General features: G+C 50.6%; 2 protein-coding genes across 2 annotated transcripts; both read right to left on the bottom strand.

Moving 5' to 3' along the window:
- Positions 1–740: 740 nt before the first annotated feature.
- LOC136520960 (DIMBOA UDP-glucosyltransferase BX8-like) lies at positions 741–2641 on the bottom strand. Its single transcript, XM_066514670.1, has 2 exons — positions 2024–2641; positions 741–1875 (listed from the first exon to the last, which is right to left on the bottom strand). The coding sequence occupies exons 1-2, from the start codon at positions 2571–2573 to the stop codon at positions 932–934; spliced, it is 1494 nt and encodes a 497-aa protein (XP_066370767.1). The 5' UTR covers positions 2574–2641; the 3' UTR covers positions 741–931.
- Positions 2642–3182: 541 nt separating this feature from the next.
- Positions 3183–16423, bottom strand: LOC136524591 (formin-like protein 14). The gene is made up of 3 exons (XM_066517902.1): positions 16308–16423; positions 3824–4537; positions 3183–3738 (listed from the first exon to the last, which is right to left on the bottom strand). Exons 1-3 carry the CDS (start codon positions 16421–16423, stop codon positions 3696–3698), a joined length of 873 nt encoding a protein of 290 aa, XP_066373999.1. The 3' UTR covers positions 3183–3695.
- Positions 16424–17383: the final 960 nt, after the last annotated feature.

Consider the following 17383-nt stretch of genomic DNA (forward strand, 5'->3'; position numbering starts at 1 on the left):
ACGTGCATGATTGGAAGGTCTTAAAACAAGCCATGGACGAAGAAGGGCTGGGCTTACTTGAAACATATATATCTGTTTGCATTTAAAATTGTCTAAGACTTTGTCAAATCATCGATTGGACTTCACTATTGCTCACCTCTCGTTAAGACGATCAAAATACATACATGTAACATCCAATTTGGAATTCGGGTGACAGAATTACGGCCGCACGGGGATCCATGCTCGTGGAAATCGGCTAGGCCGATTTTGACGGCCTAATACGACACCCTGTTCACTTGAACTGCTTATCGTACGGTATTTTTCTCTCACAATAAATCAGCATCAGCCAGCTTATTAGCCGCAGAAACCATCAGCGGACAGCACCTTAAGAGTTGTATTTTCGCACAAAATCTACAATACCTTCGGCTCCTAACAGAGTAAGACCTCTCCACATTATAAATATAAAGGACCATGGCTGATTGAAGAAATTCAATCGACTTATCCTTTTTACCTTTGAAAAACCTAATCTCTTGCAACACCCTAATTGGTTGCTCTTCCTTTGTCTTGATGGTGATTGAAGCCTTGAAGGTGCGGTGACCTTGATGACTCTAACGTAACCGACCTGATCGGTTTTGCACTGGGTGCTACAGAGAGTGCCTTTGCATGTTTGCACATGGCGTGCTCACGTATTTGGCGCATCTAAGTGCCAACACTGACAAACAGTTGTAAAATTAATTATTTTCGTGCATCAAGATTCGTACTAATTTTGTGCAAGGAGCACTGGAGCATCTCTCAAGTCATCACTATGATATACAGAGGCCCTTAAAACACATCAATTGCAGTTGCAGCCGGTTAATAAAAGAGTTGAAATTTAGATTCACAACTACGGAGTAATAAACTTCTTAACTGAGTCGTCAGGTTTCAGGCAAGAGTTTAACTGTTTATCATCATGTCAAAACTTGAGGCTCGCCGCCTCGCCTCGAGTTGAGTCCAGGGACATGATGTGCGTCACCAGCTTGTCAATGGCGAGGCACGACGACCCGCCCTTGCCGATGCACTCCGCCGCCGCCTTCTTCAGCTCGCCGGCCCTGGCCCTCATCTCGGCGCCGTCCGCACTGGTCATGAGCCGGCGGATGGCCTCCTTGACGGTGCCCCTCTCGAGCTCGCCGCCGACCTCGAAGCCCACCCGCCACACGTGCTCGACGTACCGCACGTTCCCCGGCTGGTCGCCGAAGTAGGGGCGGCACAGCATGGGCACCCCCTCGCAGACGCTCTCCATCGTGGAGTTCCAGCCGTTGTGCGTCCAGAACCCGCCGACGGCGCGGTGGCGCAGCACGTCCTCCTGCGGCGCCCACGCCACCACCATGCCGCGCCCGAAAGTCGCGGCCTCGAACCCCTCCGGGAGCTGCTGCTGGTTGTGGTGCTGGCTCTGGCACGCCCCGCGGACGAGGCCCGGCCGGACGACCCAGAGGAACGGCACGCCGCTGCCGGCGATGCCCCACGCCGTCTCCGCCAGGTCCCGCGGGGTCATGCAGGCCAGGCTGCCGAAGCTCACGTAGAGCACGGAGTCCCGCGGCTGCGCGTCCAGCCACTCCAGGCACGCCCGGTCCTGCCGCAGTAGGCTGCTGTCGTCGCCGGCGGCGGCGGGGGAGAGCTTGTGGAGCGGGCCGACGTCGAACACCGGCACAGCCGCGGCGAGGTCCAGCCGGATGCCTGCCAGCTCGCCGTGCTCCAGCGCGTCGAACGTGTTGAGGATGAGCCCCGACGAGGCTTCCACGGCCGCCACGGCGCGCGCCAGCAGCTCCCGTATCAGGCCGTGCCCGCCCTTGCCCAGCTGCATCAGGTCCCGCACCCGGTACGGCGGCAGCTCTGGCACCAGCATGTCCAGCTCCGAATCTGCATCGAATCGACGAACGAGACGCGAGCAATCTTACCTTGTTGGTCCAACAATACTGGGAACGAATCAATGAACGCATCCATCATGTCATGTATACGAACTAGCTCGAGAAAATGAAGCAGATGGACAGGAGATCGATCGACGTGCCTTGCACGGGGAGGTAGCCTCTGTCGCAGAGCATCGGGTAGGCGGCGAAGCACGCGTAGGAGGCGGCGCTGCCGGTGCGCAGCGCGAGCGCGGGCAGGGCCATGCTCGTGGCCACCTGGAACACGGGCAGCAGGTGCGCGTCGGCGACGAGGCACGCGACGGCGTCCCCGGACCTGGAGTACTCGTCCAGGACGGCGGCGAGGCGGTCCCGGAAGGCGGGCTCGCACGCGGGGCCGAGCGCGATGATGCGCGCCACGACGTCCTCGATGGCGACGGGGGCCGGGCCGGAAATGCCGTCGGGCACGGGCACGAAGCGGTACTGCGGGTGGCGCGCCGGGTCCGGGGCGTTGAAGCTGGTGTGGAAGACGGTGATGGCGAACCCGCGGGCGTGGAGCACGCCGGCGAGCCGGAACATCGGGTTGATGTGGCCCTGGTACGGCAGCGGGAACAGTAGCACGTGGCGGCGGCGGGGGTGTGGTCCTGCTGGGTGGACGGCGGCGGTGACAGCGGCACCATTGTTGCTCTCCGCGGCCATGGGTGGCGGCGCCATGGCTGTACTGTACTGACTGCTACGACGCTCTCAGTTAGTCCCACTTGTCGTTCTGTTCTGTCGAAAAGTGGCTCGGTCCCTGGCCATATATATATATATATATATATATATATATATATATATATATATATATATATATATATATATATATATATATATATATATATATATATATCTATATATATATATATATATATATATAGCGTTAGGGCCTGTTTGGCACTACTCTGCTCTACCTTTTTCAGCTCTGCTCCACCAACTCCACCACACAGCAGTTTCACTATGGAGTTTCTGAAGCAAGTGGACTTGTTTGACACGCAGTTTAGCTCTAGCTTTGGAAATATGAGGTTTCTATAGGAAAGATCTACTATGCCTCTGATTGATGTTTGGTGTATGTTCTGTTGTATGTAGAGCATGTGTAATTGAATATTTTTTTTACCAATTCAAATATGGTGTAAATATTATAATCTCATTTAATTTATTGGAGAAAAGTAAAAAACAAATATTTCGGCCAAGTAAAAAACAAATATTATAATCTCATTTAATTTATTGGAGAAAAGTAAAAAACAAATATTTCGGCCAAGTAAAAAACAAATATTATAATCTCATTTAATTTATTGGTGTTGATATTTCGGATATAAATAATTGTCCATACGTGACTAATGATAAATAAGATAACAAAGTCCATCATTCTAATAGAAATAGTTATCCATAGATAAATGCTCCAATGGTACCCTAAATGCAATCTCTTTCTATGAAATAGACAATGCACCTAAAATGAAAGCGGGCTGTGTAACTCTGATTTTTCAAACTTATGACAGTAGGAGGGGCATGCCATGTGGCCCATTGGTAAGGCCCCAACGTGTATCAGAGACAATCACTCATGTAACTCATAATCAACAAGGCACCATGTGATGCTACAAACATGGTCAATGGTACAACAACCAATTCGAAGGTCCCCCACAAGTAATAAACACTAGAGTACTTCCGTCAACTTTGTCAGCATTATTCAGAGAAAACTCAATCTGGGTTGCCTGATGATAAGAGGAAAGATCAGTCTATCTGTACCTTCCAAGAGTGCATCCCTCAGTTGCTCCTTGGAAACTCCCAATGCCCCCACAATCATCCCGATGCCATGACACCTGAGGGCACCGAGCAAACACACCTGAGGGCAGAGAGAGGCAACCTCAGATATCAAATCGAATCCGCATGCAGAAGAAGAAGGAGGGAACAAGAAGGTTTGGTCTTACTGCAAAGAGCCAGGCTTGAGCTTGTCCGAATGCAAAGGCCGCGACTTGCGCAGGTCCATCATCTGATCAGAGTCACCGTCATCTGACGAAGCAACTGCTGGTCGCGGCGGCAGCGGCACGAAGGGGTTCCACGCGTGCGCCGCCACGGGCTCCGCAGCACCCTTGGGCGGCGACGGCCTCCGTTTAGGCGGCGAGGGATTTGGGGCTCGGCCACGCGGCTGCGGGATGGACGGCGGGCGAAAATGGACGGGGCTGGAGCCGAGCGTGGCTGAGGAAGCCGACGGCGAGGAGGGAGAGAGCGAGGAGGACGAGGTGTCGGCAGCGGCGGCGGGAGGCACGGTGCTCGGGTCGGAGGCCGAGCTGCGGGATGCGAACTCGCCTGACGGCGGTCCGACGCGCGGAAGCGGCGGCAGAGGGCGGAGCTCTGGCGAGCCAGGACGCAGATTAGAACTGGTGCCGGGGTGCTGCGGTCCCGACGGCGGCGGGGTGGCGAGGGTGCTGCGGTCCCGACGGCGGTGAGGGGCGACGGGAGGAAACAGGAATAGAACGAAACGGTATTTGTGTAACGAGTAGCAATTGCGGGTAATTACCTCTAACTCCACGAGGACATACGAAACACTGGTTCGTGGAGTACCCTCTGAGGAGCTCCGTGAAAAACATGGAGTTAGACCAAAACTCCATCTTTTTTTTAGAGCAGAGTTTATAAAGTTTAACCTATTTAATAGAAAAATTTAAGAGCAAAGCTACAAATGAAGCAGAGCAGTCTCAAACAGGCCTTAAAACAGCCGACCGGCGCTCCGTGACACGAAAAATGATCCTATATATGATACGCATGCAGAATGGCCCGCATCTCTGTGATACGCCAGTATTTTAGTGTGAAGCAACGCTGTGGAGTTTGCGTTTTGTGCTGTACCGTAGTGTCAAACGGTCGGAACGCGATCGGGCACATGCAGACATGGTCGGATCTGCATGGACCATGTGGCCTGACGCTGTCTAGTGGTCCCGGTGTCCGGAAGCCGTATGCCCGCGACGTCGTCCAGCCAGAGCCCGTGGGATGCTGCTTTGGAGATTGGAATCTGCATGGACCATGTGGCCTAACGCTGGGGACTCCTTGGTGCTTGGATGTCGCCAGCTACGTCGGGGACTACTTCGGTGCTCGGACATCGTCAGCTATGCCGGAGACTCTTTGTGCTCAGACATCGCCAGCTACGCCGGGGACTACTTCGGTGCTCGAACATCGCCGGCTACGCCGGAGACTTCTCGGTACTCGGACATCACCAGCTACGCCGGGAACTCCTCGGTGCTCGGACATCGCTAGCTACGCCGGGGACTCCTTGGTGCTCGGACATCGCCAGCAACGCCGGGGACTACTTCGGTGCTCAGACATCGCCAACTACGCTGGGAACTCCTCGGTGCTCGGACGTCGCTAGCTACGTCAGGGACTCCTCGGTGCTCGGACATCTCCAGCTACGCCGGCGACTCCTCGATGCTCGGACATCGCTAGCTACACCGGAGACTACTTTGGTGCTCGGACATCGCAAGCTACGCTGGGAACTCCTCGGTACTCGGATATCGCCAGCTACGCTGGGGACTCCTCGGTGCCCGGACATCGCCAGCTACGTCGGAGACTCCTCGGTGCTCGGACGTCGCCAGCTACGCCGGGGACTCCCTCGATGGTTGGATCTTGCTACACCTCATCGGTGTGCTATCAAGCTGCTCCATGCTGTTCGGATCAGGGTGCTGATCTTCGACAGCACGTCTGGGGTCTTCATACGCGCATATCAGACGACGTCGGCAAGCTTTCAGACTTCTTTTTCTTTGACCCTGCTACAAGATTTATTCTTCATCTTTCAGCAGGCTCGAGGACTAAGTGGGCACATTTCACCTTGCGGTGAATGTGTACTTTTCGATTCAAGGCTCCGCCCGTGGACTAGTTGCCTGCTCGGCCGGTCTTCTGCCTTTCTTCTACTTTCTGACCCTGGCACCACGTCACTACGTCACCTACTGTCAGGGTCGGGGACTAGCTGTGGGGGTATGGCCCCCGGTATCCACAAGACAAGACATGGGCTACACCATAAGATGTGGCCCAACCCACAAGATCAAGGCGTGCACGGCACTGGTCGACGTGCACCGCAAGATATTGTATAGTACCAAATATGATACTTTCCCTGTAACCCTACCCCTGCAGAGTATATAAGGAGAGGCAGGGGTCCTCTAGTCGACATATACATACATCTCATATTCAATACAATACACCAAAGACACAGAACGTAGGGTATTACGTCGATCAGACGGCCCGAACCTATCTAAATTGTTGTCTCTACGCCTTGTGTCACCATCTGGTTCCTATCACGCGCACCTCCACCGATCAATCTACCTTCGTAGGATACCCCTCGAAGGACTGCCGAACATCTTTTGTCGACAGTTGGCACGCCAGGTAGGAGAGTGCGTGCTGATCTATGGCGAACCAAATGGCGTAACTCAAGATCAACATCCTTCGCGATAACTCGGCGGATCACATCGACATCCTTCAACAACCACGGCGCACGTCTTTGTACGTGGATTGACACCGCCAATCTCCGGCTATGTCTGTCCTACTTCAACACGAGATCAACTTCATTCTGCCATCAAGAGAGCCGTTAAGCGAGCTGGCCGCGTCACCGACCAGATAACGTCATATGCCGCTGACCAGACATTCTGTCTAAAGCTCAGTCACGCTTTAATATTCTTCTAAATATTCTCCAATCTCCGTATATCGCCATAATGTCTCTCCGAGCTGTTTTCTCCATGTTTGCTCTCCAAATATATTTCTGAACCCCCGACCAGTCATGTTGACGCTCGGATGTCTCCAGAGACGGCCTTGTCTCCAGCTCCTCCCTACACGTGCACGAGCGTCTGCCATCTATGTTATGGGTGGTCGGCAGTGGCTCCTTAGTGACGCTTTGTTCTTCCTACACGCACACGAACTCCGTGCTCCGCGTTATGGTTAACGGGCTAGCTAGGGCTAGAGACTCAGCTACACACTAACTGGTCGGGCGGTTTATATTAAATATAAATACATCTTCACACCAACTGATCGCCGAGCTACATACGCTATTTCTTCTCTGGAGTTCATATATTTCTACATCAAGTACTACCCGTTCTACATATTTGTGTTGCAGGATTGTCATCCAGGTGATCGGACCACCTAGAGCTCGGACTTCTCCACCGATCAACTGGTCAGACCACTAGGTTCATGGACTTCGTCGCCGACCAGTTGATCGAACTGTTCGCCGGTTGTTTCTACTCAATGCTCACTTCGCCGTTGACCAGTTGATCAGACTGTTCGTCAGTCGCTTCTACTCAATGCTCACTTCGCCGCTGACTAGTTGATCAGACTATTCGCCGGTCGCTTCTACTTAATGCTCACTTTGCCACCGACGAGTTGACTGGACTGTTCATCGCTCGTGCTTCATCGCCAGCTATGTCGGGGGCCCTCGGTGCTCGGACATCGCCAGCTACGCTGGGTACTCCTCGGCGCTCGGATTCTTCGTGCTCAGGGGACTAAGTGGGCACATTTCACCCCACTTCACCTTGCGGATATCGCCAGCTACGCTGGGGACCCTTCGGTGCTCAGACATCACCAGCTACACCAGGGACTCTTCGATGCTCGAACATCGCCAGCTACGCCGGAGACTCCTCGGTGCTCGAACATCGCCAGCTACGTCGGGAACTCCTCGGTGCTCAGACGTCGCCAACTACGCCAGGGACTCCTCAGTGCTCGAACGTCACCAGCTACGCCGTGGACTACTTCGGTGCTCGAACATCGCTAGCTACGCCGGAGACTCCTCGGTGCTCGGACATCTCCAACTACGCCAGGGACTCCTCCATGCTCGGACATCGCCAGCTACGCCAGGGACTACTTCGGTGCTCGAACATCGCCAGCTACGCTGGGAACTCCTCGGCGCTCGGACGTCGCCAGCTACGCTGGGGACTCTCTCGATGATTGGATCTTGCTACGCCTCATTGGTGTGCTATCAAGCTGCTCCATGCTATTCAGATCAGGGTGCTGATCTTGGGCAGCACGGCTAGGGTCTTGATACACGCATGTCAGACGACGTCGACAAGCTTTTAGACTTCTTTTTCTTTGACCCTGCTACAAGATTCATTCTTCATCTTCCAGCAGGTTCGGGGACTAAGTGGGCACAATAACTCTAGTGTACGACTGAAGATGCAATTTGTATACTATCGAGTTGGAACTAGTATGCCAGAGTTGGAACTCAGCCCGTCAGCCGATTGCATCTTCAGTCGTACACAAATTGCAACTCTGGTGGTAGACCAGTTGCGACTCGTGTGACAGACCAGTTGCATTCCGTGCAACGAGTGCACAAACCCTCTCTAACACTACGGTCCACGCCCCTCTCTAACACTACGGTCCACGCCAGCGCACGCCCGCGGGAGACTCCCCACATTTTCCTACCAAACCTGCGCTCGTGCATGCAAAATTAAATGGACACAACCAACCATGTGACGTCACCTCACAGGTGAATCCACCCACCAGGAAGCATGCATGGATGAAATCTTTTCTTGATTCGATTTGAAAAAAATGTGTTGGCGTGGGAGAGGGCAGAGGTGTGTGGCGCGCCTGATTAGTGGGTTAGTTGGGCCAGTTGCCCAGACAAGGCGCGCCGGTTGGCCTGGGTTGCACCCAGGTGCATTGTAGCAAAACAGTGTGTATATATATATAAGAAACATTATTATTATAATATAGATAATTGTAGAACAAGTACATGTTTATAGTTAAATTGCAAAGATAGTCCATCAGGACTTTCATGCTGGGTGCACCCAATTCCTGTGCACCCCCACGGTGGATTGTTGACACATGTACGGGAAACCAAATCGTATGTCTAGCAAAATCTGTAACACCTGAGTCCCTACATGTTGTTATTGGCTTTCTAAATTTAGCCGCCACGCATGATGCCTAATGTCCCGTGTGATATTTTGTTCTGCCATACGTTGATCATCTACTATGCGGGTGTACAGGAATTAGGTGCACCTAGGATCCACCCAATTTAATTCCAGCCGCAACGGTGAGTTAAGACGACCTGCCTACAGGAGTCCACATATGAGAGAGAGTGGAAGAGAGAGAAAAATTGGCAATGCTCACTCCAGCTTCTTTAGGTTGTACCGTAGCTAGTCCTGCAAACAGCCACAGTGGCGGCCTAATAAGGTCCTATTTGCGTACTCTTAAACCCGGCTTGATTCGCTTATTTTTTTCATCCGGAACAGTGTTTTTCTCTCATAAATTTCTCCAGCATTTCTCCAAACCATCCAGATTCCTTCAAAATTCAGACAAGCGAACAGGCTCTTAAGTTGCAGCAAGTATGCCAAGTCAAAGTACTGTTCGTTTGTATAGGGAAAATCATTAATCTCAGTGCCCCAGCTATAAAGGTTGCTGCAGTACCATGGTTTTTTTGAAAGAAAACTGAAACATATACGATTATATTTATAAAGGGAAAAGAACATGAACACCTTTGAAGAAGGTGTAATATATAGACACACTAAGTAATACTGTCGGGTACCATAAAAAGGAGTCCCCTAAGCAAGAACCGAAAAAATTGTTTAGACCTTATAAAAATCGAAGCAAAGAGACAACCACCGGCAAACCCCCCACCTTATCCGAGGCTCGGCTGGACCACCCGGCCCACCTCGAACAATATCCGGGCTCACCTGAAGCGGGCTCGGCCTAGAACGAAACCACGAGGCCTCGGACGAGGTACCGATTCTCCGACTCGCCCGAGGCCCCGCCCGTAAGGCCTCGAACGAGGTACCGATTCTTCGACTCGCCCGAGGCCCCGCACGTAAGGCCTCGGACGAGGTACCGATTCTCCGACTCGCCCGAGGCCCCACGCGTAAGGCCTCGGACGAGGTACCGATTCTCCGCCTCGCCCGAGGCCCCGCCCGTAAGGCCTCGGACGAGGTACCGATTCTCCGCCTCGCTCGAGGCCAGCTCGACAACAACCCCGTCGCCTCCGCCTTGACCGACTTCTCTGATAGGACGTCATGTCCAACTAACGCGTTCAACCACTCCCGCGACGTCAGCCGAACGACGGCTCGATACAGTGGAGTGGCCGATGAGATGGGAGTCACATCGACGCCATGCCGTCCGGGACAGGACGGGGCAGGGGTTACCGGCCGCTGTGCTCGGCACTGTGCCCATGACTGACACCCGTGCTGCACTGTGCTGCCTAACCCCTGCTCCGAGGACAGCGCGGCGTGAAGAGTCAAGTCTGGGTCCCTATAGCCTCGGAATCGACGTACAAGACCTACTGCTCCCTCCGAGCCTCGGCTATCCGCTTTCGGGCCCCTGTAGCCTCGGGACTCGCGCCCACCGAGCCCCCCCACAATGGTTCAGCCTCTGCACCGACTGGGCCTCGGCTCTCTACATTGTCAACATACAGTGACCAGCACGCCTCCAGCAGAAGAAGGCGTGCATGCCACCACAGGAGCTCCCACGTCGCACAGGATCAGGCGTGACCAGCGCGTCACTCCAATGCATCGAGGACAAGGCCGCTCCACCAACCATACCGCCACAGTGACGAGCTATAGGGCTCGGACATGCCACCTCTGCTCACAAAATGCCACGTAGCAAATCCATGTACTGCTCCTGTGCCTCTCTTCGACTATAAAAGGGAGTGACCGGGGCCGCTCCTAGAAAGAAGGACTGACACAGGTGCAAGCAACGCACAACGCTCTATAACACACACGCTTCCTCATTGCAAGAGATCAACATCTCAAGCAACCCACGTCAGTCCACGTAGAGACCTGGGACTAGCTCCCTCTCTCGCTCAGCTTGTAAGCCCCTACTACAAGCACCTCGGTGCAAGGAATACGAGATTGCTCTCTCAGACTGGATGTAGTGCACCTATTGCCTGAACCAGTATAAACCTTGTGTCTCTTTGCATCACCATCCAAGATTAGGGGCACGCAGTACACTTTCACTAGTCGGTTGAGGACCCGCCGGGCCCAAAACACCGACAAATACCATACAACCAACACTAACCACTGTTCGTCTAAATATTCATTTAGTCTATTTAAACACTATCGTGGAGAGGGTGCCAAAGTGTTGACCATGTCGAGGTCACCGAGCTTTGCGCCATAGGAATTGCCACCGGTGATGTTTGGGTGGCTGGACCTCCACTATGGTGGTAAGGATGGGATTGAGTCACTAGCGTTGCCCATCACCTTTGTCGGAAGAGATTTTTTATGAGGATGCAAGCGAAGTGCTGTGGCAAAACCATTCGAAATAGCACACTTTCAGAGGCGTCCGTCTTCTATCAGACACTAAGCACCCCGAAAGCAAGCTACATCGGACGGTTCCATCGAGCACACCCCAAGGGAGAACTCGAACAATCCACGTTTTTCATCCAAGATCCATTAATGAGTACGAGTTTATAATACTTAGTCCATTTCTTACCATAAGAGTTTTTAGAAATACATTATTACAGTATCAAGTTCAGAGTGCGGAATTTAAATAGCGGAATTACAATAAACATATACGATAAGATACAAGGATCCATCTATGCCCACCAGAAGAATCCTCCATACAACAGCTACTCGTCAAGCTGCACCTGCAACAGGGGTAAATAAACTCTGAGTACACAATGTACTCGCAAGACTTACCCGACTAGTGGGAATAATTTCCCGACTCCAAAGGATATGGTAAGCTTTATGGTTTGCTGGGTTTCCTTTTTGTGCAAAGCAATACTAGTAGTGAATCCTTATGCATGTTTATTATTAGCAGTCATGATTAGTTCATTATCTAACCATTATATATAAGCACATGTTCTACTTTTAAACAAGAGTTGAGCAAATAGATCCATTTTACCATCTTTCATCTTTTAGTTCTTACTATGGTGCTAGACTGTAGACAAGTCATACCGGATTACCTAGCGATTCATGAATCAATGTGCTCAGCTGGGTACCCCGAAACACATGCCCTGCTTGTACCCCAGGCACAAGCAGCACCAACCCACCACTCTCCTGTCAAGGGGTCTAAGTCCCCATCCAAACTTGGACTCCAAGTCCCCACACATGAGTCTCAGACTCAGTGTGGTGCTTAAACCTCCACCATCCTCGCCTCCCATCAGTCGGTCCGAAAAGAGCCGGAACCCATGATAAGAGAGCAACGATCCTTCCCTACTCCCATAAATAAGTATGTGCTCAGGATAATAAGTCTGTCACTTGCCTAGAACCCAATGCAACGGTCGGTCCTTAACCGAACAGAGAAAATAGTGTAACCAAGCTATGCCCCGTTGGCCGCGGGACACAACCTCTTACACCCACCAATACCCATACCACATCCCTGTCCGGCCTTCATTTTCTTTCACCATTTTATCATGGGAGTGATAATGATCACCTATTATGAGTAACGACAGGTTACTCACGCTACGGAAAAACCTAAGCATAGCAGATACTCGACCTAAACTAGTAGGACTCATAGGTAGGTATATCTATGCATGTAGTTTCAATATAAATCCTATAATATAAATGCACATCATATATATATTTCCAGTGATTATTCAAAATAAGGGTTATGCACCGGGGCTTGCCTTGGGCAGGCGGGGTATCAGCTCAGTTAGTCAGTGGCGGCTCCGTGACCTCCTCCTGCATGAGAATCTCCTCCTCGTACTCTTCAATCACCTCCTCGTACTTCTACTCGCCCGCTGTCATGAACTCCACCAACTTCGTTCTCTACATGTATGAAATGACGATGCAACACTCAATATTAAGGCAACAACCGTTCTTAAAATAAGAATACATCTACTAAGCCACTAAGCTAGCTCTAATGACTAGGATACCGAGCTAATCATCATTCCCATCAAACCAACAGGGTTTCGCCTACAAGTGCTACATAGCAACTAAAATATATTCTTACTCTTATTAACGATTTCCTATATACTACAACAAGGAGTACTTAGCTACCATATTTCTCAACCTATTCTAAGGCTACAAAAATTACAGTGACTACATAATAATACACTGAACCTACTGTAAAAATTTCATGGTCAAAGCTATAACCAATTTGCCACAAAAATTCCTACAAATACTAATCTAAATAATACTAAACACTCGCAAATGATTTAATAGCCACTGGTATCAACAAATATATATATGAACTAAATACACTAACATATAGAGCATAATTTTAGGAACCTAACAAAATTGGTTTCATAATTTTTGGACATCTATAGAATTTGCTATAATTTTTCAAAGATCAGTTCAAAACTAAATTAGAAAGCATTTGCTAATTCGCTGAAAAAAAAGAAAAACCAATTCTCGCGCGGCCCATCCGCGCGGCCCACAGGCACGGCCCACGCGCAAGGCGGCCCGCGACGGGACAATCCCGCGCTCGTCGGCATCTTCGCAAAAACACCCTTGAGCTACCGGCAATTCAACCCGAGGTCCACAACACTATTCCTACAGACTGCTCCTATGCAAATAAGTCCTTCCCCTTTCTCTCCTTTACAACGGCTCGGTCCTCCAACCACCCCCGCGCGCGTCGGTGCGGCGACGATGGCATTGGACGGCCACGCCGGCCAACTGGGACCCATGCTAGCCCCACTAACGGGCCAACCCCCATCTACAACCTTAGCGCCTACACTAGCCTAGGTTACAGGAGCGGCGAAGCTCACGGAAGGGGTGACCACAGCACGCGCCCATGCGCGATAGTGGCGCGGCCATGCCGACCACCCTAAGCCACCGCGTAGTGAACTAGCTAGCGCTATACCATCACTATCTTACCCTGGTTGCAGCTGCGGTGGTGGTTTGGCCGAAGGTTCCCCGAACAGGGCTGGCCACGTGTGGGTGGTGGAATGCAGCGACGGTCCATGACGACGCGGCCACGTTAGTGGCTATGGCGAGGCGGACAGGTGTACGTGGGGGCGTAGGGCGAGGTGGGGATGGAGGCTAAACTATAGGCGTAGCTGGATTAGCCTGGAACGGTGAGCTGGAGGCTACCCCTAGCCGCGGCCTTACGTGGCCAAAAATGGTGCGGTGGAGAGGAAGCTCCCAAATTGGGGCTCGTCGCGATGCAAATCAAAGCGGTGAGGTGGCGGTTGAGATGCTGGCGACCGGGCGCACCCACGAGCGTGAAGAATTGATGGCTGGTGCCTGCGCTCGAGCCCTCGGTGGCCGTGATGTGACCGCGGCGGTAGAGGTGCAACATGGGAAATTACTGCGGCGGCAGTGGCGCGGCTGTGCGCCCTGGCGGGACGCGTATGTCGCGACCGAGTGCTTCTGCCCAAGGCGCAAACGACGAGCGTGCCCTTCACAACCGACCACATGCGCGCGTGAGACGGACAGGCGTGGCATGGCCCGCGTGGCCGTAGTGCCATTAAGGCGAGGCGATGACGTGAGCACAACGGAAGCACCCTACGTGCACGCTAGCAACGCGCGGCAGCGGCGCAGCGAGGCAGAGCGGACGCAGCGGGCAGCAACACAGCAGTAGGGCAGCACGGTGTAGCGAGGTGATGGGACGGTGGCGCAGAGGCACTGGCAGACGCGACGGTAGCGTGCTGTGGCGCGACGAGCAACATCACTGCAGTGAGATGGGGCAGCTGCGCACCAGTGCTGTCGGCCACAGCGACCAGCCGAGCGCGGCCAGGCGCACACGCGCGCGCCAGCGCGTCGACATCGTGGCTCAGGGACGCGGTGACCGCGCCTACGCGAGGAAACCGACCGAGGACGTGCCATGCATGCTTTTTAAAGCGTCCAAAACAACTAATCGGTTGGCCAAACACACAAACCATTTTCACCATACTTTAGAGGATACATTAGGCTACTAAAACAGACTATGACACCACTTTTTCTATAAAAATTGATGAACAAAGCAATGTCTACTCTTTCCAAAATTCTAGAATTTTTCTAAGTTTTAATTGGATTTCTATTTCTAGTTGCATTTTCAAGCTATTGAAATTTGTACTTAACCCAATTATTTCTCTACACCAAATATTTCATTGCCGACTACAAAGTTTGCACTTCAGACTTTATTAAGTATCACATACATGTTTCATAGCATTTTTGCTTAATAAAAATTGGTTTTAAATCCTAAGTGATATAACATAACTATCAAATCAACTTTCGTTTTCCATTTCTGACGATCGTTTTGAGTTACGGAGATTGATTTACACACTTTATTACATGCATTAACACATAACATGATGCTCATGACATGTTTTTAGTAATTGATATACAGTGTAACACCGTGCATATGATAATGAGGTGTAAGGTTGGACCTCCACTGTCCATCACTGCTGAAAAAATACTGCTAAAATAGTGCTAATTGTCGCTGGTGCAACTACTGCTATTTCACGTCTTTCTGTGTCAAAACAGGTCCATACCATGTCAAAGTGCAAAACCAAGTCTTCTCTTCTTGAAGCTAAAGGAAGACATTGATTAAAAAACTAACAGTTAGGTACCACAAATGTTTTGGACAGTGTGTAAACGTACGTGAGCTGTTGTAGGACTTATCTTCTGTGTGATACTTTCTGTTGACGTGGAGCTGCCACGTAAACCTTGTAGCATGGTATTGCCAATAACTTGCTCAACCATCAGTCTAACGGTCTAACCTAGCAAGCCGTTTAGCACCACCTAAATTAGGTACAGTCCACATCGCGTCCAACGGTTGATATTTTGAGCCTGACCATTTTTTCAATCTCTGGCTTTCACTCCGTCCAACCGTTCTACTTCGGTGGTGGACAGAGTAGAGAGTGCTGCACGGGGAGGGAGAAGAGAGAGTCACGCACGAGAGGGAGGAGCAGGCAGGCCGCTGGCAGTTGCGAGATCACCGTCACTCTACCGCCGCGGCTCTGCTCTTCATCGTTTCGTTAACTTAAGGTAAAGGCAATGAGCATTGTTTTCTCAACAATGTAATATTTAGTGACGTACTAACGTAGGTTTTGCAGGTAATGACTAGATGTAGGTTTAGAGGCATTTTCTATTTTGCAACTTAATATTTAAATATCATTTATAACAATAATGGTTTATAATAAGGCAATGTAGTACTGAAATTGAAAAATGTAGTATTAAAAAGTTTAGTTTGTTAGGAATTTAGGCATCTAGCAATGAGAGGCACATGAGGATTACACGAACAAGTGAAATTTCTTATGTCGATGGCGTTAAAGCGGAGATATTACAAAGGGAAGCTGGCTTGTCAAGCTCCATCTGCTCCTCGCTGGTGGTCAACACTTTTGGGAGAAGTCAATGGTACGGTGTACCTATACCAAACTCCCTCTATTCCAAATTTTAAGAAACGGAAGGAGTAAAATTTATAGATTTGCTAATTGATAACCGCATGTTTTGGAGTCCCAGAATATACGGTTTCTAGGCCTTTGGACCCAACCTCCTGGATCGACGGCCTCAGCTCTCCCCCATTCTTCTCTGCCCGCATCGCCCGCATTACGAGACCTCCGCCCGACCACCTACCCACCTCCGTCCGACTCACCTTGCAACGGAGAAGGCCCAGGGCATGATGGGCAGCTGCTTGGTGGCCCTGACCTCGCCGCAGGGGTCCTCGACGAAGCCGCCAGCCACCGTCACCTCATCCATCTCTGTCTCCATCTCCGTCTCCGTCTCCGCGGCAGAGCCCGTCCTGTTCCTGAAGCTGACCGGCCTCGTTGTTCCTCCACGCTGGAGTGGCCATCGCCGCCGTGGAGATCCTAGAGCCACATGAGTCGCCACACCACGAGGTCGAGCTCGCTGTCGTCATCTCCTGGTGCGGATGCGACGTTCCTCAGGCGTCCGCCATGGACTTCTTAAATAGAGAATGATTTTTTGAAATTTGTATTTTTCTAAAATTTGTTAATAATTTATGAACAATTTGATGACATCTGTGAACAAATTGACATATATTTCTCTGGTATCTGAAATCCATAGAAAATTTTTGAAAATTTTGGCATATATTTGTTTGAGATATGTAATTATCCCAAATTACATCACTCTGTCCAATAAATTACACTAAAGAAATCATTGTAAATATAGTAATAAGACGATGTAAATATAGCTATAAGACAGTGTAAATGCATGGGAAAAATCTGGTTGTTGAGAGGGGCTAAAACAACTAGTTATTGACTAGACAGATTCAAAATTTAAGGTGGGGCCGTGGGGGATGAACTGTAATGCTAGGTGATTGTATTATCTTAGAGCACACAGAAAGTGACACCTAATTAATTTGTATTGCATTCACAAATACAAGGACATGTTATTATTTTGCTAGACTTCTTCGTTTGTTTTATTTGACATACCATTACGATGATCATGCTTCCCTAGCATGCATATATTGTCTTGCAATAGAACCGATTTTTATTCTTCGAACCATGCCACATATATGAATAATCGCTATGTTCATTTTGCTAAAATTTGGCTTATGCTAATTTGTTGTGAGAGAAAAATAATGTTCATTCGCTGAAAAGTACTGGTGAAGTAGTGAAAGTGCATATAGCCATTTAGTGGGTTTTGGATGATTGAATGACAACGTGATTAAAGGTCTAACCAGTTTGCTAAGTGTGGACAGGCAATAGG

This window comes from Miscanthus floridulus, chromosome 18 (genome assembly GCF_019320115.1).
Source record: "Miscanthus floridulus cultivar M001 chromosome 18, ASM1932011v1, whole genome shotgun sequence".
NCBI lineage: Eukaryota > Viridiplantae > Streptophyta > Magnoliopsida > Poales > Poaceae > Miscanthus > Miscanthus floridulus.